The 24348-nt window shown below is 38.2% G+C and overlaps 1 protein-coding gene across 2 annotated transcripts; it reads right to left on the bottom strand.

The window, feature by feature from the left end:
- Window positions 1-608: 608 nt before the first annotated feature.
- MTMR6 (myotubularin related protein 6) lies at window positions 609-24348 on the bottom strand. Of its 2 annotated transcripts, none has more exons than XM_049823020.1 (14): window positions 24243-24348; window positions 19300-19416; window positions 17201-17363; window positions 16076-16233; window positions 15229-15357; window positions 14058-14192; window positions 12741-12873; window positions 8000-8109; window positions 6788-6913; window positions 5487-5536; window positions 4491-4691; window positions 3612-3746; window positions 3406-3532; window positions 609-1552 (listed from the first exon to the last, which is right to left on the bottom strand). In XM_049823020.1, the coding sequence occupies exons 1-14, from the start codon at window positions 24264-24266 to the stop codon at window positions 1292-1294; spliced, it is 1869 nt and encodes a 622-aa protein (XP_049678977.1). In that variant the 5' UTR covers window positions 24267-24348; the 3' UTR covers window positions 609-1291. The 2 variants fall into 2 exon arrangements, with proteins under 2 accessions (XP_049678977.1, XP_049678978.1); XM_049823021.1 differs by lacking the exon at window positions 609-1552 and adding an exon at window positions 1566-2441.

Raw genomic sequence — 24348 nt, 5'->3', positions numbered from 1 at the left:
AGCTTACAAACTGTACGTTTCCTCCCCCCCCCCCCCCCCCGTTTTTTTTTCTTACGTCCCATCATCTCTACTGCATCCTGCTAGAAGAAGTTTTTGTCGTCTCTCCAATTCCATAAAATTCTCCAGACTGTACTGAAATTACTTACAATATGCACAGGTTAGACAAGTCTTTACAAGGTGAGAAGGGTGTTTCACTAAAAACTAAAATTTTCTTCTAAGGAAAGATTTAGGAGGCACTCAGTTTCTCATGAGCTTTGGGCACATGGAGGACTTTTTTTTTGTACTTGGGAACAATGTCAGTAGACTATACTTCCAAAACTTCCGCTTCCATTCCTGCAACTTGAACGACTGCACAGCACACAATAAACAAATCGGAATAAACCTGACAATTCAGTTACTGGCTAAGGTTTGTTTTCTTACATGACACATTTTACTCCTTTTACTCTACATTTAAAATACCTTGCCAGAAATTAAAACATTTAAGGTCAGACACAACGTGTAGCTTCAAAGATGCTCAATCCACTGAGCTGCCAGAGAAGAAAAATCAGGCCAATCTATATCATTTTAAACAACAGAGGAACTGGAATAAAAAAGTCTTCAGCGATAAGTTAACATTCAGGTAGCAATTTGCCAAAAGGCTGCGCCAGCTTAGGCATGCTTCATTCCTTTTATTCAGTCCTGTTTTAAGGAAATAACATTTTGAGCAAATACAATGTAAACAGAGCCAGGTAAACTGCAATAGTAAAGGACAACAATCTCAATGATCTGACAGGTTTAAGGCCAACTATTTATGATTTGAAACATATCATACTTTTCCATGGCACTTAATACACTCACACTTAGTACTGGGTGGCATTAAACGTGGGTATACATATTCATATCATATGCGATATATACATGTAGCTTCAGTTCCTAAAATAGAAAGTTCAAGTTTTCTTGCCCAAATAAAATCAATCTGTGAAAGATCACCTGTGTTTTCCTATACTGAATAAAGTAATATTACTGTTTTAATCAATTTAGTGCAAACTGACTTAAGTCCAAAGACATACCATTCCTTGATTTTTAGTCACCACTTACCAAATGCCCCTATTTCTTTTAAAACACAACTACACTTTTTTTTTTTCTTAAAAGAACAGCAAACACTTGACAACTAGCATGCTGTTCTAGTCTATGTTAACAAAACTTGCCGATATACAAGTCATGTTTTGGTCATGCAGCACAGACCCATCCTCAAAATAATCCATCTCTTCATTCAATCAGTCTAGAAGAGGAACACAGTGCTGGATTTTAATTAGCAAGTCATCCTGGCCACTCCATACTCCAAGCTGACTACAGCAGGCTCAGCTTTCGAGAACTCTGCCACGAATTCACTGTAGCGATTGTCTGCTGTGTTGCTGCCCTCTATAGTTCTTACAGCATCATTCACAGGGATCAGTGGCTGCTCCTTCTGGAAGGATGGAGGGGTCTTCAGTGCCACGGGTGCAGGATGAGCAGACTGCTGATGTTCCTTCACAGGGACTGCACTTGATTGCCCATTTCTCTGCTTTATTTTCTGAAACATAAAGAACAGTTACTAACAGAGAGCATGACTACTTTGCTGATAATATTCTCCTTTGAAAGGAAGTGAATCCACTTCTTTTGCTGTCCAGCTCAGCATCTGCAGAACCCTGTATTACTGACCCCAGGTTAGATATGTAACAGTATTATTAAATATTAGGCCATTGGAGAAGACATTTTCCCCCAGTTTACAGCAGATGCTACAAGCACTGTATGCTTAGAATTTGCAGCTGAGCAGAAGGCAGGCAGGTTGCCTGTCAGTGTCCATAGAGGAAAGGTGGTTCTAGGCTTGCCCCTCGTTTGGTTACTATCGAGATGGGAATACTTCCTACAATACAGGCAGAGGAAGACAGGCCTTGGTACTATCAACAAGCAGGGAGCTTGCAGCATACCATGAGTCCCTTAAAGACAAAGAGCAGTTTCATACGTAAGCCCTTATGTCCTTCCCAAAAACCATCTAAAAGACTTTTCCTTTATATTTGAAAAATGCCAATACAGTTTGTTCAAACGCAGGATTATACTAAAAGATGTCAACTAGAAAGCAGGACTGGAGAAAGGGACCTATTAACCTGCAAGCATTCAGCAACAAAAGAGGAGAGATTTGGATTAAGGGTTGGGGTTTTTGGTTTTTTATAAATTAAAACAATCTCACCCAGTAACTGGGAGCTTGATCTGGTTAACTGAACTGAATTTTTTGTTGATATGTTTGTGCTTTATTAGAACTAAGACTGAGTGCAGAAGACTTTGGTGTTTCTTGACACCAACTTTTTGAAGACGGAAACAGCAGTAGGAAGGTCTACATCAAGATTTCAAACGACTATATCTCTTCATCACGCAAGTGAGAGATGTGGGCTCAGGTGAAGTTAACACATTGGAACAAGGTTCTAGAAAATTCAAAAATGAAGCTTCACTTTATGTCTTGCTTATTATTCCTCATCTTGCTTCATCTTGAGTTTTTTCATTTTGCTGCTTCAATTGTAGAAAAAATTTTAAATACACAATTAAGATTTGAAAGAGTTTAAGTGACCTGCATTAATTACAGTAGGATCAGTTTATGAAAAATCTTTCCTCCTAGAAAAGCTGTACTTCCCTCCTCCCCCATCACCACATACAGGAGTTGTGTTACTATTTCTAGCCAAAGAAGTAAAACTCATAGTTAGAAAACTTGTGCATTTCTTAAAAGGTATTAGTCTGAAGTTTCAGCACCTTAACTGACTGTAATAAAGCATCAATTAAAAGCCACTGATCAAGTCATACTAGAATCAAGTGAGATACACTGTTCAGTCTTTCCTGGCTGTTTACTCTAGCCCTAGTAGAAGTCACTTGCAGAAATCTGATCTCTGGATTTAGCCCTGTCTTCAAATAAGCCTGAGGGTATATACCCCGTCATTATGGTGACTCACAAGAGCATGCACCTGCATATGAAGTTAAAAGAAGGACAATACTTACTGCTTCCATTTTAGTAGCTCTAATGGAAATAAAAGATTTTCAGACTCCTTGGACTAGCAACACAGCTGTAGCTATGATGGGTACCTTGTTATCCAAGGTAAGTTTCACATAAATCTAATCTACAGTAAGCCATCTTCAGTAATGCTGTGATAGTAGGAGCACTTTTACATAATACAGTCTATCAGTAAAGCAAAATGAGCCTAAGAGCAAAACATTGGCTGTATAGTCTGGCATTCAGCATAGAAGCACACAGTAAAAGTCAAAGTCAACACTACATTGAATAAGTGCTAGGCCATACAGCAGTGACATTCATGGGAGGGCTGGCAGCATTACTGCAGACTATAAATGTGAATTTGAGGAACAAGTCACAAGTACAGACACTTATTTTGTAATACTTACAGCTTCCAGTTCTTTAATGTCTTCTTCCAGTTGTTTGTTTTGTTCACTCATGTTCATTATAAGATTGAACACACATTGCCTGGGATGCATACTTCGATCAAACTGATGGTACATATTTCTCCAAAACCTGCAGGAAGCAGACAGTTTTAACTATGCAGGATAAAGACAAAATTGAAGAAGAGATACTGTATATAATTTAAACTTACTTAAAATTGAATGATACTGTATTAGGCTCCAAAAGAGTTAGTTCTGGAGAAAAGTCTGCATTATACAGAGGATTCTGATATTTCTTTCGTTCATCCAGAAGGAACGGCCACAAGGAATATGTCTTCTCTTTTAATCTTAAAGCAAGAAGAGATCAGGGTCAACACTGACTGCAAGCAAAAAACAGAAGCTGCTCAACTCAACATAATAAATCGACCTGAACATTTTTTTTAAAAGTTACCAGAAATACTTATAAATCTTGAATTCAAAGCTCTTCATAAAACTAATATCTTCCTGCCATAAGCTAATGTTGGACAGGACTATCAGTTTTAGAAGTACTACTGCTTACGCTGGGCAAGTTTTGCCTAGTTGCAGTAAATGCTTTCAAAATACAGTCGGAGACAAAGATGAGTGGAGGAAAACTTTAAAGATGTTTTACAGCTGAAAACATTAGCAAACATCCTATTAATACTAACTGACAGTAATTAGTCTTGAGAAGGCAAGAATTTTAAGGTTACCTAAAAATAGACTGGGGGAGGGAATAGAGTGATACTTCCAAACTTAAGCTTACCTATTCTTAGGGAGGGGAAGAAAAAAAAACCAAAAACAAAACAAAAAACCCAAACCACACAAAATAGAGGGATAAAGAAGCCTTAACTTCCCCTATGAAAAATGAGCATGTGATTTTCTCCCACAATTAGAAAGACTATCTTCAGTGTGCAAAAGCACAAGCAGCACTGCTGTCCCCTGATGCGGTGCAACATCATTTTCAGTACTACCAATCCTGCCTCTGTTTCTATTCAAAGCCTAAAATGAAGAATATTCACAGGAGTCCTTAGTCTGCCAGAATAAACAAAAAACACGTTACAATGTCTGCTTACTTCAGTTCTTCTCGCTCTTTTTGGCAGTTTCCAAGGAAGTTACCAAACTGGCATGAATGGACATGTTCATGGATCTGAAGGAGGAAAGCTTCATTGTACTCAAAGGCTTGTGGAAACTGCTCAGTCAGATTCCACACGCTTTCTAAAAACTGGGTGAAGACTGGCGAGATCTCCTTTGGATCACCATCCAACTGACAACACCTAAAAAAGATTCCATAAACAGATTGAAACTGGTTTAAGTTCAAAAATCAAAAAGTCTTAGTTGCACTTGTTTTTAAAGGACAGCACATAAATTTGACACTAGCTTTGAAGATTAAGCACCTAACTATGAGAACCCTGGCAATATTTCTTTTTAATAGAAATCAGTCTATATTTGACCTATTTTTCTGACTTGTAAGTAATCACATATCTGTATTCAGTACAGAAGAGCAACATAAGACAGTTAACTTCCTTTGTGTCCATTACTTCCACAGTCAACATTTGGAGTATACCAGCTAAAAGCAAATTAATAAGCAGTAAATAGCAGCAAGGCTATTGTCATCACTGCTGACAGGCAGATCAAGGGAAAATAGAATTCTTAACATACAGGCCTTCTAAAAGTAGGTGTGACTTCATCATTAAAAGTAAACATAAATGCAAACTCATCTTTAAAGATTTCAAAACTAAGTGGTTTATATTGCCTAAAGAGCCGGAACGTGGCTTTAGATTGGTTTTGCACTGTCTATGCATCCATGCAGATCTAGCTGCAGTTATTGACGTCCGAGATTGAGGCACGAAGAGCACTAAAAATTTATGTCTATAATATAAATCAATTATCCAATAGGTATGTATTCAAATAGCCATACACGAAGCACATTGTTTACTGAAAATAGCTGACTCATTGCAAAACTTCTAACAACACTGCAGTAGTTTAACAGCTACAAGTTAGCTATTCTTTTTAAGAATACTTCATTCAGTTCACTGTATCCATTTTACTGTATTGGAAGAATGAACTACCTGTCAGAGAACTTGTGCCCAAAAGAGATCCAGTCTTTCTCTATCAAGACCTAGATGGTAAAAACAAACAAAGTCTCATATAAAATGTTACCCAACCTTACCTCTGTAGTATTAACCCCACCAATTATCGATATATTGTATTTTAAATGCAAGTCAAACTACAGTAGGAGCAACTATTTATCACTTTGTACTTCCTTTATTTTCTTGGAAGTCTTTCACAAGAGATTCTCAAAGCACATTTCTAAAACTAGTAAAAAAAACTTTAGCTCGTTGACAATCAGATAACTGCTGTTAAGCCAGGCTCACTTTAAGCATACTAATATTGTATGACTGCAGAAACAGATTGTCAACCAACTTGCAAAAAAACTGCAAAGTACAGGAAAAATTAATATTGCATTCCTGCTATCATAGTTTATGTAAAACCACACAAGATAATCTTTGTAAGACTTTATAGCAGTAAGCTTGTTAATATCAACACTAGTTTGTTTTATCACTTCAGTCACAGTATCAAGCACCAAAAGGAACACAGGACTGCCTGCCCATCGCAGAAGTTTCCCCAGAAATCTAACTTTAGACAGTGAGGACTAAAAACCAAAAAGGTGAAATTACTTCCCTAAAGATGACACATGACCTCTCATTGTTCATTAGAAATGAATCCTCTTCTAATTCCTCCTCAACTTCACTTTAGTTGCTTGTAATATTTGTGGCAGTTCGTTCTAACCAATACATAGGACTAAGTTTAGGTACTATCTTTCAGGAGTCCCTATAGCACCTCGTATTGCCACTGCAGAACACGGTTCATCTTCCTACTCCAGAATTTGGAATAATCATACCAAAATTCCTCCCCCTCTCTAGAAAGATGAAGACATTTAGATTGCTTCAATATCTTCAGGTCTCTGTCACTGGGGGAGTAATCATTTTTAGATTTTAATAAGGTTGATTTTAAGACAAGTGATAAAAGCAAAGAGCTCCTGTAATTTTGTTCATCTGCTATCTCACAGAAGCACTCTGGAAGCATAGGTAAGGGGCTGTTTTGGATGCAAAAGGAAATAATTGCAACATTTCTACAGGGTACCTAAAGCAATCCAGTGGTTTTATTTCAGTTTTTTAGATTTTAAATAAATGGTTCTTCACAGTAGCAAAGTATTTTTAAAAGAAAGATTGATCCGTATACTGCAAATCTTAATACTTGTAACTACAAAAAACAAGCCTCAGTATGTTTACCCGCTCACTTTCTCACTCAAACATTTCACATCCTTTATTTATCAAGGAACAACTCAAGAATGCAACAGCTAGCTTACCATGAATCCTTTGATTGTTCTGTAATAGGAATCTAGTAAGAGAGCTCCAAGTGAACAAACTTGGGAAGTCCTATCCCAGCCATCTGAGCAGTGCACTAATACGCTCGCGCTCTCAACTGCTATTGCCTGTGAAACAGAGGTGTTTCTTCGTGAATGTTTAATTCTAGACAGAAGTCAAAATTTAGTAGATAAATAAAAAAAGCTACATCTACCCCCAACTCACAGCATAGCCCACTTTATTTCACAGAGCCAGAAAAGTGTTTCTTATGAGGAAACGATTTGATCCTATTGAAAAGCTAAGAGCTTCTCTCCATGAAAGTAGAGAAAATTCCATATAAAGAAAAGAATTTCCACTACCACTTTGGCACAATGTAACAAGAAGATCTACAGTGCTTCCCAGGTCTCTTTCCATCCCTTATGAAACTAAGCTTGTAAAAACCCCTTGCAATGCCTACTATGAAGAAGTAGACTACACATTACAGACCAAACAGGTTAAAAAATAAACCAACACAAACACACCACCAAAAATACCCACATGTTCATCATTATACTACACAAAAGTTAAGGACTAGGAAATGCTTATTAGCTTCAGCTAAGAATTCAAATCCTGTTACTCCAACTGGTTTTGAAGGTCATCTTCAGGAGAATCATCCACTTTTAACTCAAGTTAACTCCTTGTTATTTCACCTAGTAAAAACAAAGATGCAGGGTTTTTTCTTCACCCAGCTTCCCCCAGGTCAAGCCCTTGGCTTCACAGGTGCCTGGCAAAGGCAGCTGCTCCTCTGAATTCTTCATAAACAGTCCCATTTCCTTGCCAGATAAAGTCAGCATAGCCACAGTTTGGCTTTGCTGCAATTAGTGCCCCAGGAGTTGTGTTCTCCAGGGTACACTAAATAATAGTTTGCTCCATCCACCTCCAAACTGGCTACACTTTTCATAAATCCCTAAAAGAACCAGGGAATCCCTAATCTCCCAGTAAAGTAACCAAGGGGCATCCAAAAAAATCCCAAAACATTAGCTGGCATATTTAACATCTCCAGTCATCAGAAACACATAATACTTAAAACAGCATATCAGAAGTATCAGTATATACTAAGCATCTCCTTCCAAAAACATCAATTGCAGAATTTTACACATTACATAATATTAAGTGTAATTCTGCCTGGCAGCAAACGAACTTGACATCAAACAAAACAGCAGCATACAAGTTACCTTGACTAAGAAGACAGCAGCATCCAACACAGCTTTGATATGACGCAACCATCCGGAATTCTCCAAGCCAGACAAAAAGTCATTGACAGACAAACCCTTCGTGCCACTGACTGAAAGAAACCAAGAGTTAGAAAGCTTTAAGCAGTTGCAGCTACCTATACCCTGCAATGGAGAAAGAAGAAGAATTGTATATTGTTTCTAATGCTTTACGCTCTAAGTTGATTAGAACCCTTTCAGGAAATCACCACTGAAGAGGTTGCAAGAGGCGTACTACCAAGTGTCCTGCATCCAAAATTCGACTCTCTAGAACTACAGTAATCATGCATGACAAGAGTAAGATCTTTGTGTCTTTTTGACAAAGTAACATTCAAAGTAAATACACTAGTTATCTATCCCCAAGAGGGACCCTTACCGAGGAGGGCAATGCAAATGCCAAAAGCTTACCAGAAATACTTCAGAATTACAACTACCAGTAGAAAGTAGCTGCATCCAGACACAGTTCAGAGTAGTCAGACTGCCAGAGTTTCATCACCTTCATTATGCTGCTTAGGAGAATAAGGTGAGTGCAGTACAAGGACATGGTGATGAACTGAAATCCACTGACATTTTGTCTACCTCCAGAATTGACATACTCCAGTTCTGACTCTGATCTCTACCATTCTTCCGTAGTACACTTTGTTCCTGTACCAGTAACGCTGATTGAGAGGGCAGGGAAGAACTCAAGTTAAAGGAAAGCTGCCTTGCAGCGTAACAGCAAGAGGTGTAGAGGTAGACTGAAAGTTTCTCACACAGACGCTTATCAATTCACAAGTGAGACAGACAACCTGGTTCTTGTATGATTTGGAGTAGCAACTCACTCAGTTACTTTAATGTCCAAACAGGACAAACTTCTGGCAATTAAAATAAAAAGAAAGAAGTATTCACTGGCTGACAGAGCTTCAGCTATGTGAGATTCTGAGAGAGGATACCCAAGGAGGTTGCCATCTACAGAAATACTACCCCCTGCCACAGTAGAAGCCTACTTTCTACCCAGCTAGTGGGCCCCAAATGAAAATAAAAAGGCTCTGTAGCTGAAAACTATCAGTGGGGATCTTCCTACAGCAGTTGCAAAAGAATCTTTTTCTCTGACTATGGGAGGAAGTGACTCAGTGGGGAAAACAGACAACAAAATTCACCAAGCCATTCTATGACAGTTTCATGTTCAATCAAGTCCCCTGATGTAACAAAGGCTGTGAACTCTTAACCACTGCCTCACAGAGCTTTCCTATATCTGCACTACACGTTTCTCAGCTTTCAGCCATACAAGCGTTGGTATATTCCCCATGGCTCAGGAAGAGTCATAACGGCAGTTGCTGCTGAATGCTATAACAAAGACAGGCTTCCCAATAAGTGTCACAGCACCTTTTCTAAAGCCTGTAGATCTTTGTCATTTAGAAAAAGAGCTAGAACACCATAGCGCAATGAAGTAACAAAACATCAATAAACCCCTGGATACAAGACCTAATTTTAAAGGTTAGTCTCTAAATATCAGTAAAAGCAGCAAAAGCTAGGCTAGCTTTCCCTGGTCTTTGAAAGAGATAGCACTGTTAGGCAAGAGTTCTGCTTCTGAAAGGTCTACCACATGGAGGAAATGAGCTAAGAACTACTTAATCCTTTCAGCTAGCTTACACCAGTGGTTCCATACACCTCTTCAATCACAACAGTACACAAACAGGTCTACCACTGTACGGTAAAGGAAAGAAACTAAAAATATTCCAATTTCAAACATCTGCAGGGAAGGGGTTGGACAGACAAGGCAATGTCTAAAGGCACTATTCATGGCTGCTTACCCCTACATTCTGTGGCTTATCATTTAAAGTACAAACTTTCAACTAGAAAATTAACAGGCTTCCAGCCCTCAGTTTGTTTTCACCCAGATATTGCTGTCAAAATCTGCTTTTTGATCAGAATTTTCAGCTTGGTAGAAATATTTCACCATTGGTATTTCCCTGTTCTAGCTAGATTTCTATATTTTTACTAACCAAGGCAGAGATAAGAACACATACATTGAACCCAGAGAGTTACTTTCCATTTCTGTGAATGAGGACAGACATTTTTATACTATTTAGTGATGAAATAAAGACACTGCATTGACACTGCTTTAACACTTATTTTTTTAACATATGATTTCTAGCCCCTTATGGTTCCTAAAAGGGTAAAAAATGATTTATGGTAACACTAAGGTGTTTAGCTACTTCACAATAGCTATCATTCAAGATAGTTTTGGCTATATGGATCCCATCATAAACACATGCCCTGCATGCATGTGAGCCCGAAAACCTCAACGTTCCAGTGCTTGATTGTCCTTATACACACTGCTAGCAATGCATCAGGCAGCAGTTCAAGAGGAGACTAGAACCTGCAGACTGAAGCACAGTGGGTTGGGGGCAGAAGTTGTTTTTAATGACTAAACAAACCCACTCAAACAACCCCACCTCCCATACACACACCCCACATAACCCACAAAGAAACCCTCTTAGTTAAGACACTTCCATCATCAAAATACATGCAGCAGACAACAGCAGCCATTATGGAGCCTTTTCTTCAAATACTTTCTGCAGAAGTGCTGTTTCCTGACATATGCAAAACCTTTTTGCTTATCAGAGTTCAATCTTTTCTGACATGTAGTACTATATTTTTGAATATATAAAAAGTGGACTTTATACTTAATGCCGCAACCACAAATTTAGTCTATGTTAAGATTCTTCCATCAGTGTTGGATAGGTGGGCAGTCTGCCCATCGGGGGAGCAGAGTCATGTCCACACTGAAGAAAACTATTTTGGAAGAGTTTTGTTTCACTGCATACAAGATAGTTAAAACCAGCTGAATCCGAGATGAAGAATAGACAGTAAATCCTCGTATAGCATGCTCCATGCTGTAGTCCCACCACAAAAGGATGTTGGGAAGGATTATGTCTTGCATTCTGCTTGCAAATGGAATCATTAGATTCTGAAGGACATCAGAAAGGCAGGCCAACAGTCTCCTAGCAGTACATGTGCCAAAGAATGAATAACAGTTGTTTGTTATAAATAAAACTGAGGACAGTCCCAGTTACAATCGCTCTTGAAAGAACAGGGTCATTGGTATCACATCCCTGATTTGAGAACATTCATTTCAGCACATCCAGGGGAAGCTGGTACATAGAAGTTAAATGGTTTTTTTGGTTTTTTTCCTCATTTTAAGCTATGAGCCATTTTCATAGCATTTCCTTCCTGATCATTCTACTCAGGGCATTTCTACATGGGTCTGAAGAGTAAATTATTACGTACCTCCCTAAATTGTAAGGGTCCTTCCTACCCCTAAAGATGCTTCTACTTCTAGACTGGCATTCAGCAAAACTCTAGTAAATTATACAGACTCAGAGGTAGAACAACTGTGTTCATTTACCCCAAAACCTGATCTAGAGAACAGGTACAGACATTACTCATGATTTTCTTTCAATCGAATTTAAATAAACCAATCCTCCACACAAGGAAAAAGTAAAACATATTCCATCCTTAATGAAAGCTACAGAAAGATACTTGGTAAGCACTGTTGGTAGGATGCTAAGTGAAATGGAAGGAACATGAAGTCTGAAGTTTAACTGCGTGATACACACACTTCTGCATCAGACATTATTACACAGGAGGAGGCCTCTTTAAAAAAAAATAATCAAGATTTATTAACTAGTTTTCTGGAACTGAAGAAGACATTAGCAAAAGAAAGAGGAATTATCCTAAACTTAAAAACTGAAGTTCACACTCACACTGCTTATCTTTCCCTTCAACAAAGTACATGCAGGAATAACCACAAAAATACATATTATCAAAGCTCAGTAGTATTCCATACAGAGTGCCTGAAGAATAGGTTAGTAGCAGATACAGGCTCAGTTAGAGTAAAGCAAGACTACACCACTAGTCTGTAAGATTTCTTGACCAATGTAGCTAGAATGTCTTCATCAAAATAGGCTTCCATACAAGTGTAAACCTTCCCCATGACCAGAAATATTTGTGTAATTCTACAAGGCAAGCACCTGTATATGTATTGTTTGTCAGTGGCAGAAGTCAGGCTTCCACACCTGTACTCTAATCTCATCAGTATTAACACTCCACAAAGTGTCTTGGATTTGCTTTCACCCGTCTACTTAAATAAAATATTAACAGAATTATTTAATAGACTTCTGCCGCTCCATTTGCCATACCGCTGCCTGGTGGTGAAGAGTGCTTCACTTTTCCGCCCTGCCCCTCTCTCTACAAGCACTCCGAGACGTACCTACAAGCACAGAAGTGGCTCATCAGCCCAAAGAGTTCAAGTTTTGTACAGACCATATGCTCATTGTGAATTCTGTGGAACTAAGTGCTCCTTGAAGAATCGGTATTCTATATATGAAAATGTATGCACAGACACACACTATTTTGTGCATTTATATTACACATGTGTGTATACATGCATGTACACTTGGAAAACACAGAAGTCTTTCCCACAAGCCATTGACATACTAATCAAGATCACCCAAGACACATGTGCTACTCAATTTTTTTCAAAGTAACTCCATTCATTGGGTTTACAGTTTAAAGCTAAAGGTTTAAGGTAATTCGTTACCATAGAGCACAGCAAACTGGTACTAAACAGAGCTGGGATAAAATATAGAAATATTAATACAGTTTAAGCTATCATTAAAGACTTCAGAAAAATATTTTCATATACGCTATTAGAACATACCTTCCAGAAGTTTTTGTAAGCTGGATCTCATTACGTGAATATTTTCAATGCCAACAAACTGGAACCTAATGTTAGAGTAGTTGTCTTCATTCTCATAGCCCTTCCCAGCAGCTCTGTTTGCCATTGCATTAAGCTTAAAAAAGCAAAATAAAGATACTGAAAACCAGTACTTCAAATAAAATTCTCAAATAAAGGAAAAAAAAAGTCATGCAATTTCAATGGAATACTGTGGGGGAAAAAAACAACACTCAAGAGCACACACTACAAATGGATTCTAATAAATTAACAGTTAGTGGCAAATCAGCTTGAAGGCATTCAAGTGTAAGAAATGCATGGTACATAAAAAGTAACATATTTAGAGCTGACATATCTGAATAATGCATTTAATTTAATAACATCCTATTCTCTCCTCCATGTTCCCACCAACACACCTTTACTTATTCCCAAACATTTCTGAGCAAAGATGCTACAAAGCAATTAACCTAAAAAGGAAAGAGTAAGACTCAGACTTAACCATACATGCACTTTCAAGGCAGCCTAAGAGCGTCAGGTTTGGGGGTGAGAAGCTAATAAATTGCTGCAGCTATAAAAATCACAACTACAAAAAACCCACAGTTGGCTCAGTTGCAGTCTGTCAGGCTGACCTACTACTGAACCCTGCTCAAAATAAGTGCAGATCCTACAGTGTAGGTTTTTCACTTTACATCCTTGTTTTCCAGCTCCTGCGTTCAGAGATTTGAGTGAAATCAATACCAATGTAAATGCAGATGGTGTAAAGAATGAAAGTTACCCCACACATTCCAACACAGGTCAAAACCCCAACATAATTCAATTTAATTAGACAGTGATGAAGTATGACCTCAGAATGCTACAACATGATTTCCCCTATTTCTTCCTGGTTAAGAGAGACAGCAATAGCAGTTTCCACAGAATATTTACACAGAACACAGGACTCCCTCCCATTTAAAAAAACCAACCAAAACCCACAAACATCCAAAACAGCTCACCATGTCATTAATTTAATTTCAAACAGCTACAATGACTTGGATCCCACTCAACTATTCACTTAACTACACTTTAAAATGCACCTCCCCAAAAGTTCACTAGCATATTCAGTGAATTCTAGCCAAGTCCTGAGAGGGTTTCAACTTCTTTAAGAAAGCAAGTAATTAAACACCTGAATACAGAGGCCTAACCTTACCTTTCAAGAACATTTTTGCCCAGGATAGAGTCAACTGAATTTTTCAGAATTACACTGTATCCCTGTAATCTCATGGTCAGGAAAAGAAGCTAGTCTATAGAACCTGAAGTACATACCTTTGGCCTGGTGTCCATGACATACATGTAGCGATTTGAAGGATTTGCTTTACTGATGGCTTGTAACATGTGTTCATCTTCCAGGCACCTAGCACTGAAACCTGAAAGAGGTTGACTGCATCTGCAAATTGCAGCCTACCATAGAAAACAAAGAATAAGTTAGCATCAGTTTAATACCTGTAGTTGCAATGCTTTGCATAATTCTAAGACACTGAAACAAATTGTTTCATTCAGCAGATAACAGCACAAAACTTAAGTTTAGGTGTTCCAACTTCTTAAGCACATCCCTTGCAGACCTTCAAACACAGTACCGACAACTTAAATCTAAAGGTTTATCAAAACATCTTGTCAGACTCACCTATATGGGCAAGATACCAGTTTACATAATGGACTTTCCCCAAGCATAAGCTCCAAAAAAGTACAGGCTGGAAAGAATACACTTTAGGAAAGCAAGTTACTCTCCTGGTATGAAATGAATTATGGTTAGTTTTACTACTGCATGTACAATTTTATTATTGCAAGTACAATATGTTATCAACTGATAGAATATACCTTCTGAAATGTAATTTTCAATGATATCAGGTGCATCTTCCAAATAGTAATTATCTTCAAATGCATCTAATAGCTTAACACTCATCTTTCATAAATTCTTCAACTCAGCAAGGTGACAATCCTTCTCTCCCTTCCAAGATACCCCCTAGCCAAGATACAGATGCTGCTTCACACCACCCTAACAAACCCTGCCAGTTCTTATTTCTCATCCTCTAGTTCTTTTTACCTTGCAAATTCCTCCTTAAAGAACCAGTTCTATTCTCTTGGTGGTTTTTTTTTTGCAAACTGCATTTTGACCTAACAGATTTTATTCTTGATGTATCAAGGAAGACAGTTCACTTGACAAAAAGCCATCTTCAGTTATCTTAAGGTCAGTTTCTGAAAGCTTTAAGAGATTCAACTGATTATCAACTGATAACTTAAGGATTTCTTTTAAACTGGCTTAGCTTAAATCAGCATCCTGTTAGACACCACTAGTGTCAGCTGTATTTAAGGTTATCATGGGTTATGCCATTCTCGTACAAGACACTGTACTTACCTCCTTACCTACCCTGAACTACTGCTAAGTGTTGAGAAATAATTTTCAGTACATTTGCATTAAGAGGAAGACACACTATACCTCTTTATTTTTATGATAATATGACAACACTGGAAATCTTCCTTTGCTTCTGAACTTGGAGCTACCAACAATTATAGGCTTGCTTGCAGTTCTGGGAACATAAAGTTCTCTAGGATAAGTTTCACAAATCTGAAAGACACAGATACACAAGAATTTTATGTATAAAGCACAAAGCCTATACTAGTTTTATGGCATCCAGTCTGAGAGATGTTAGGTGAAATAAGAGAAAGGATAAGTGTTAACATGTTTCTCTATATACACAAAAATAGCTCAGAAGGAGAAAAGCCATGGATAAAGAAGTACAAACTGGTGTCCAAGCACTGCTATGCTAGCATTCACATCCCAAGAATGTGACTCTTCAGTAGAAATGCTCAGAATGCATTTCAAATAAAATATTGAAATTATTCCCCTCATTTTTTGTATTTACAGACTACAAAGCAAGATGAAATCTAATCTGGGAATCAGCTGCACCACCACAGCCATTGTCTCCCACAGTCAACATTGCAAATGCTGAAGTAGAATCTTTCTCAGTTAAGAGAGATAACAAAGCTGAAAAGCAAACAATTGCTGGAGCTGGGCTTCAAACAGGTCAGTACACTGTAGAAACAATCCCAAAGAACACATACATCCATGCACACACTCTCTCAATGAGGCCTTGGAAGAAAACTTCCATTAAAAAGTTGTGAGATTGCACGCTGATTAAGGAGTTAACCCTTCCCACCTGCAAGTTTTTGCTTATGCTGCAAGCCAAGTGGTTTCATAGTATTAGACTGTTCTGTAGGACTAGAGTCAGAGGATAAAGCAGAAACAGATGGAGAGCAAAACATGCTTCCATTACAACACTCACCTTATAATCACGATTTGCATCGGACAACTGCCAGTTAGCATTTGGCACTCCCATTCTCTTATATTCTTCTGCTAGATCAATAAGCTGCCAACCTTTGACTTGCTCAGATTCATTTTGTTTTGGATTATAGGAGAAGGCATACAGTTCCTCATATTTCGCTAAAAAGTAAAGAATAAGACTACGTAATGAGTTGTCCCCAAAAATGTCTGAGTAGAGAAAGGTAGCACAGTTGAAATTGCCCAAATTGTAGAGAAAGTTTCAGGCTTCAAGGTTTTCAGAAGCAAGACTAAATAGATACTTGACAGTCTTGTAATTATTTATTCTGCAGCTATCATACAGTTAACTGACAATTATAGATACTTAGTTAAAGGTAGGTTATGAGAGCTTTCTCGAGTGTGCTTAACCTGTTTCAGCAGGGACATTTCTAAATACATAAGGGCAAAGCAGAGGTCACAAAATGAAGACCAAAAATTAAACAAGGCAAAAGGCAGAATTATTAGAAGACTTCATAAGAGCTAAAAGAACAAACAATTTTTTGAGGTAAGAACAGAATTTTACATCTACTGACCTTTAAAAGCAGCAAGTGTTAAAGCTTCCTTTAAAGCAAAAAAGCTTTCAAAATGTTTTATGTTTTTTCCTAATATACTATTCACATATCACAGATGACAACATTTTACATCATTCTAAACACAAAACAGAAAATGCAAGAGACCATACTAGGTGACAGCAGTCTCTTGTAAAGCTGAATTGGTAGTGCTATTTAGCATCAAAACTTCAGCTTTATTTTTGAAACTGCATGAAATCAGTAACAAGTTAGTATTTGCTTAGTAGCATTTTATCTACAGAACACACCAATTAAGAGAGACTACATGCATTTATATTCACAATTTCAGGCATAACACTAGAAATGCAAAAAAACCTAGGCATCTCACATTCTGTTAGTCAATATCAATAACCTACAGAAGCCAGACAACACAACTTCTGAATTTGTATGCAGATTAATACTTAATCATTAACATTCATAATGCACCTTTTAAAAAAATAAAAGCTATGGATTTTTTTTTGCCCCCCCCCCCCCCCAATCCAGACATATACTGCAAAGTCTTTTACAGTTAGAAGTATTACCTGTTCTTGACAGCTGAAGTAAAGAGTTATAAATGTCATGACAATCTCTCTCTCTGGGAACGACAAAGTGAACTATCCTGAAATTCTTGCACTGGATGACAAGGGGGCAGCCAGAAGTAGTCAAGGGAAGTTTTTCCACCGCAGCAATGTGGTGATGTAGTATCTGTGGCACACAAGAACTCACAGCATAAGTACGCTGATGAAAAAAATGAGAACTGTATGCTATTTACAAGAACAGATATAAAACATTAAGTGATGCTGAATACAGATTTTGACTAGTTTCGTCAATCATTTAGTTAGAAATAAATCTAGAAGAAGAAATTTAAGACTAGCATTTTGGTCAGGATACCGTAATTTGTCAAAATTTAATTATTCTCTTCCCTCATATTTTGAGGTGTTAACTAATGTTTGTAAGGAACAGTAAATATCCTTCTAAATGCAAAAGCAATAAGTAAAACTCCACTGCAGTTGTTCAGTCCTCTTTTATAACTTTGCTAACTGACAGGCATACATCTAATTAGGCAGGATCCAAACAGGATTTATTTTTAAGGATCTACAAGAACATACTTCAGAATTTTCAGACAAAATAAAGCAAGTCAGAGAAAGCAACTCAATCTATAAGAGATACAGAAGATGAAGAACTTAGAATTCCAGTATTTAACACATACAGAATGAACAAGAGGTAAGAAAACCATCTCCTGTATTACCCACTGTGTTATGTAGCCATGACAGTCTCTCAGCTAAATGCCTTTCAACTACTTTAACAGAAGACTGTCACGGTAATGAATATACAAAAGTCATCCATAGTTTTATCTGTGCGGCAAATCTACGCCACAAAATTTAGGAAAATACATGGTAAAGTAACAGCTGTTCAACCATGGGAAGAAAGCCACAGATACATTATCTCAACTGAACAAGATGTTCTTGATAGCATTTCCATTACCTCACTGAAGCAATCATCTCCTCTTAAATATTGATAAGAATTAGAAAGGCACCTAAAAACTATGCTGCCAAATACACATTTACAAAGAGACTGTATCTTGGAGACATTATCACAATTATACTTGGTACTTGCATTATCATCAGATAAATGCAATACTCAAGAGTATAGGTTGTTTCCCCAAAATGAAACCTTTTAACGTAGTACATGGGGAGACACAAGTAATGCTTCTGAATCACATTCTTCCCAATTACCTATTTTGTATGAAAGGAAAACAGTATGGTTTATACCAAATTGTACATAGTATCCAAGAACAAATCATGGAAAAATAACTTTTCTTGAAAGCACCGTGAAGCATCTAGTCAGATAACCAGGATACAGGATTAAGGGTAATCCAGAAAAATCCACCTACAGAAAAAAATAATTAACCACACCCTAGGAAATGAGATTTCATCCTGGAGGATGATAGACTTAAGGCACTGAACTTAGTCAGGCAGCTGGGCTACAGTGGAAGCCACAACTTGATGTCCACATATGTGCCACCAGGTCGTTGAGCAGAAAAACTAATGGCAACTACAGTACTACCCAACTTTGTACAACATTGGTACTGGTCACCAAAAAGCTGCAACCCCTTCTGAATCCTTTTATTCTGGAGATGAACACTTGGGAAGACACAGCTCCTTACCACTCTAAAAAAAGGGCATGGCATCTTCAATATTTCATCAAAGCCTAGGACTTTGGATTTTGCTGTCTCATTTAACCTAGGCCAGTTCTAAATACAAGGCAAGTTAACACAAGAACTTTAAACCTCATGCTTAAACTATCTAGCAGTCTCCCACTCCTGCCTCTGAACTGCAGTGCCAGTTAGTTATTTAAAGCAAACCACCATACATTCACGCCAGAATACAAGTGAAGACCATAGAAGAAATTACAGCAGCTTGAAGAAAAGTGGACATTTTCAATATTACCCGATTTCAACTGCAGCAACGTCATGCACGAGTACAATCTGCAAATCATTAACTTATGATACCATGAACAAGGAGAGTGTTGGGAGTGACTTAAATGAACATTTTAGTAAACAAATTCAACCTTAGATCAGGAAGAACAAATGCATCTGGAGAACCTATGCTTTCGAGCCACAAGCATTCATTATACTTACCCATGTCTCTCTCTGGCTTGAATCTATGAATAACAGATGAGTTGCTGTAAGGTAGAGAGTTCCCATCAATGACTTATTGCTCGTGCTGAACCGATCTAGTAATTTCACTTGCTCTACCTGTAAGAAAAGGGGAGGAGGAGACAAAATTTAGTTTTTGCTTTTTGCAGAAAGCAAAATCCTAACTTTGCAAAAGCTCTGCCAGTTTGTGCAATAACTTTGAAAAAGAAAGCATAACATGAGGCTATTCCAGCCAAACTATTAAGAACACAATCGTGGTTGCATAAGCTTTGAGTAGACTGACTAGTTAGAATATCCTGCTTCAATACAAAAGTGCATAATGAAGGCACAATGCCAAGATCATCAGAATACTTACCCCATATATACATAACTACTATGGTTATTTACTAGTAAAAGAGACCAGGATATCAAGTTTAAAAAAAGAATAATTAAGAAAAATTAATTACTAAGCTTTCAGACTGCTTCCCCAAAGCAGCAAACTCACTAACAATTTCCTGTTATTGAGATGCCAGCACTGAATTAACAGTTGATCTCATCAACATGCTTCATTGGCTGTCTGCAGACTCAAAGCCATAAAGATTATGTCCTCCTGACTTCAATTGTAGATATCTACTGTCTTTTGTATCATCCCCAACCGTAAAAATCTAGATCATCACAGCCTTGCTTCATAGTCAAAATAAATTCTAGTGAAATACAAGCATTATACTAATAATTACAACAGTCTCCTAGAAATTCAAGGACTGTGCTTGCATTTGAAGCAAGTATTTCAAGCTTGAGTCTTGCAAGGGCAAATTTCTCCTCCTGGTATTCCATCAACATTGTTACCTCAATCCTATGCAAAATATTTCAAAAGAAAGTGACTTCTAGATAGCCTGCATTTTATCTGCTGCTCATAATTTCACAGGCTCCACAGTTTGCTTTATTTGAAGCAAACATTACACGATTCTTTGTGTGCAACAGGAAAGGAGCATGGCAAATGGCTTATCTCCATGCATTCCTCTATTTCCTGGCAGCACTGCATCATTAAGGCCAAGTTAAACCTCTTATGCTTGAGGCTTGCTGCTACTGCCATTAAATGCATGGGAGAACTCCAAAAACTTCCACACCAGCAAAACCAGTACCCAATGAGGTGACTAGGAGAGACCACATCTACTGTGCTGACGTTAGGCCATTTTTAAAACATATGTACAAACTTATTTATCTACTAAAAGCACATATAAAACATTAAAAAAATTCTCTTTTCAATTCAGGAATTTCTTATTATCTAGCAAGGCCTAATTTTGGTTTTGAAAGTTAGAAAAGCAACTTAATGCATACAAAACAGAATGAAGGAAATGCAAATAGCTACTAAAAGCCAGCGCTACTATGATGTTCTAGATTTCAGTTTAGAAAGCAAAGAAGATTGGAAGCTACATACATCAATACCTTAAAATACATTATGCTGTAATCAGCAAGGTATCAGTGCTCAGATACAGAGTAGCATAAATCAATATAGCATAGCCAAAGCACAGAATTCATTTTGGGCAGTTCTGCAGCAGTAACTGCTCAGGTACCTGGCACTGCACCTCCCCACCAAATTAAGAAGCTCACAGAAACTGCTCCAGTTTTGTTCCAGCAACACAACCTGCAAAATCCTGGCATGTCAAGTTCCATTCTCCTCCATGTAACAAGGCAGCTATTCTCAAAGCTGTATTTCTTTGTTTGATGAGGACAGGCATTAGTGCTCCAGCTTCCTCTTAATATAGGTAAAGTTGTCAAGAATTCTGAAAGCTAAGTTCTAGATATACTTTTCTTAAAGGCAACTGAAATATAGTTTAGATTCAGCCTCCAGAGATGACATGTTCATTGACCCAAACCAGCTTTGATGGGTACTCAGCTAGATAAACACTTTTTAAAATTTATTTTAAAGTTTGGCAAATCCTTAGTTACGGGAAAACAAGTCAGTCATCAGTTTTGAAGAGAATTGGTTCAGATTAAGAGATGGAAGACTGCTATTGAGTTTTAGCACATCTGCAAGTAGAGATCATTTAAGTAGTCAGAAGTGATATTCTGACAGTAGCTAGCACTAACAAATTAGTGAGTTTTTAAACCATAAGAATTTGAACAGCTACCTCAATAATATAGAGTATTTACAGTGAAAGAGTCACCAGATAGTTTGTCAGGACCAGGAGTTACAGGTTACAGGCAAAAAAACCCAAAAAGTGTTTCAATAGAGCAGACAAGTTGGAACAGAAAGGAAGGCTGAAACTATACCTCTGAAGTCTTACATTTAAAAAGCTAAAGGATTAAATTAGAACAATTAAACCAAGACAAAAACAATTACAGTATATCATTCCAAGACTCTTATTTCAACTTTGTATGACATTCACTGAAATTAAAAGTTTTCCCTTCCCCATTTAAGTCTCAGGTTTGCAAACATAAGTTTAGGATTTAGCAGTTCACCTAACCAAAACTTTCCATCTCCAGTAGAAAACCCATCAGTATTCTCACTAAAACAGATTTAACTTAAAATATACAGGCTGAAGAAATTCCAGTCTTTTCTATTACGCTTTGCTTTAAAATATTTTTAAGGACACTTCCGTTCCAAAGCTTTACTGCAAAACCACAATATTCTTACTTGTAATTTCACCACCACCACCATTTATGACATATTGTGAACTGGTTTTCATCATTCATGGCTATTTAAGTATATATTCTCAGACAGGAGTGATTTTTAAGTTGACCTTACTTCTTTATTGAGCATAAATATGTTGGACAGTTTAATTTCACAAAAAGTTACATTTTATTTCAGATAGCTATGCTGACAGTTCTAAGACAATTTTAACTTCAACATTTCCAGCAAACTGAAGTTTAAGGACAAATAAAACCTATTTCATCAACCTTCTCCTAGGGATGAAAGCTTCCCCACACAGCAGTTACTTTGTGCAAGGCTGCACTGTTATTTCAATCTTATTCCACTATTACTTTAATAAAATAAATTTAAAAAAAAACCCTGAAGTGCTGTCAGGTTAGAAAAAGTAGATATGTCTCAGAACAGTTGGAATGAGATCTTACTTGAACCTACACACGCACTGAACTTTTAAGGCCCACAGTGCAGGCTATACTTTAGTTTTCTTGCTTCCTATAACTGTAATACTCATAATTATTACCATCTAGCATATATGCATTTTAATCCACCTGGATATTCAATAAGCCAACAGCTTACAAAAAGCTAAGCGACCATCGCAATTATAACCAAAACCTCATGCTATTTCTTAGCCATGAAGTTGATATTTTTAGAATGCATAATTTTTTTTGTATGAATTATAAAAATAATTGCTTCAAGTAGTAAGTCTTGTATCTTACAAGTTGTGTTGAGAGCATGTTTCTCTCTTCCATTATATTGCTACATGAAGTATTTTTTCCCCAGCAGGGGCCCAAAACCACGCAGAAACACACTCACTTGCTGATGCAGACAAGTCAGTGACCTGCAGCCTCTCTAGTCTCAATTTCGCATTTGAAACTGAAACAGCTACTCAGATCATCAAGAGACTTTGGTTTTAGTCTAGTTTTTATTTTGAAATTAGTTATTGACTGTAAAAATACAATATTAAGTTCCCAAACAAGGATTTTCAGGTTTATAAGTAAATAGGCTGCTAAAGAAACCTTATCTCCAATCTGTCAGCTTGGTGCAAGATTATTTCATCCAGTAAACTAAAGCATCACTAACAGTAGCTTCATCACAGACCTTCCTGCTGTTTCATATGTACAGATACAAATGTATATGAAAAATAAAACTAGGTATACATGTTTTATATAAAACTTATATAAGCTATTACTAAAAAAAAAAAAGCACCCGTTCCTTTATATAATTATTGGTTATAAACGTGCTATTTGGAGCTGAAATATGACCACTCCTTTTCCCCACACATCTATAAATCTAGTTTAAAGTCAGACTGCCAGGTTAGGCAACTAATCGCTTGACAGTTTCCAGGACCCAACAGAGAGGGCAGTCCTTTCAGAAGCCCTTGCAGTCAGGGTTGATGAGCAAGATAAGAAAAATACTGCCAGAAATTTAATTCTATAAAAGCTGTGACTTAAAAACTTACTCAAAAATTATTTACAAAAAAAGAAGAAAGACTTATGGGGGGTTTTTTTCATCTTTATTATAGAGAAAGGACAACCTAACAAACTAAAAATAAAAAACAAAACCCAGAAGATTCTAAAGTGTCAAGTGCAGCTTAGCCAATTTTTAATAGCTTAACACATTGCACATATACCGATAGCTTCCGTTCCTAACAAAACACACCAGAGTCTTTAAAAGGAAGAAAAAAAAACCAAACCCCACTACTTGTTTTCACAACCGATTTGCCCCCAAAGGTAGAAAAAAACTCCTGGAACCGCATCCCGACTACAAAAAACACCTGCAGCCCCCTCCTAGCTGCCTTCCTCTATTCCCCACCCTACACCACAGGCCCCGTTACACCACGGGAATTTTTAGCTCTTCCCCTTGTCAACGAGACGGTACATGCCGGCTGGGCCCCACCGGGGCAGCACACACCGAGCTCCCCGCAGGAGTTCTCAATCCTTCCAGCCCCCTCGGCTCGGAGGGGATCCCGGGAGCGGCGGGGCCGGGGGCGGGGGGGGGCGCACCCGGGCCGGGCTGCCCCTACCGGAGCCCAGGGACACCCCGAACGTCACGGACCAGCCCAGAGCCCCTCCCGGGAAAGCAGCAGCTACAAAACAGAAGGAAAAGGACAACAACGGCCTCGCCCGCAGCTGACAGCGGCGGGGCAGGGACTCGCCGGGCCGAGCAGGCCGCCCGCCCGCCCGCCCCGCAGTTACCGGCGCGGCACCGGCAACGCCACCACTCCCCTGCCGACCGTCTCCCCTGCTGAGGCGACGCTCCAGCCGGCGGAGGGAGGCCGAAACCGAGGCGGAGGTACCTTGGTGGTGCGGATATGCTCCATAGCGGCGCTCCCCCAGCCGCGGCCGCCGCCCGCTGTGGTAATGCCGGGCCGGGGCGGCCGTCACCTAGAAACGCTTCCGGGG

This window comes from Accipiter gentilis, chromosome 19 (assembly GCF_929443795.1).
Source record: "Accipiter gentilis chromosome 19, bAccGen1.1, whole genome shotgun sequence".
In the NCBI taxonomy this organism is placed as follows: domain Eukaryota; kingdom Metazoa; phylum Chordata; class Aves; order Accipitriformes; family Accipitridae; genus Astur; species Astur gentilis.
This window is presented reverse-complemented; position numbering and strand designations above follow the sequence as displayed.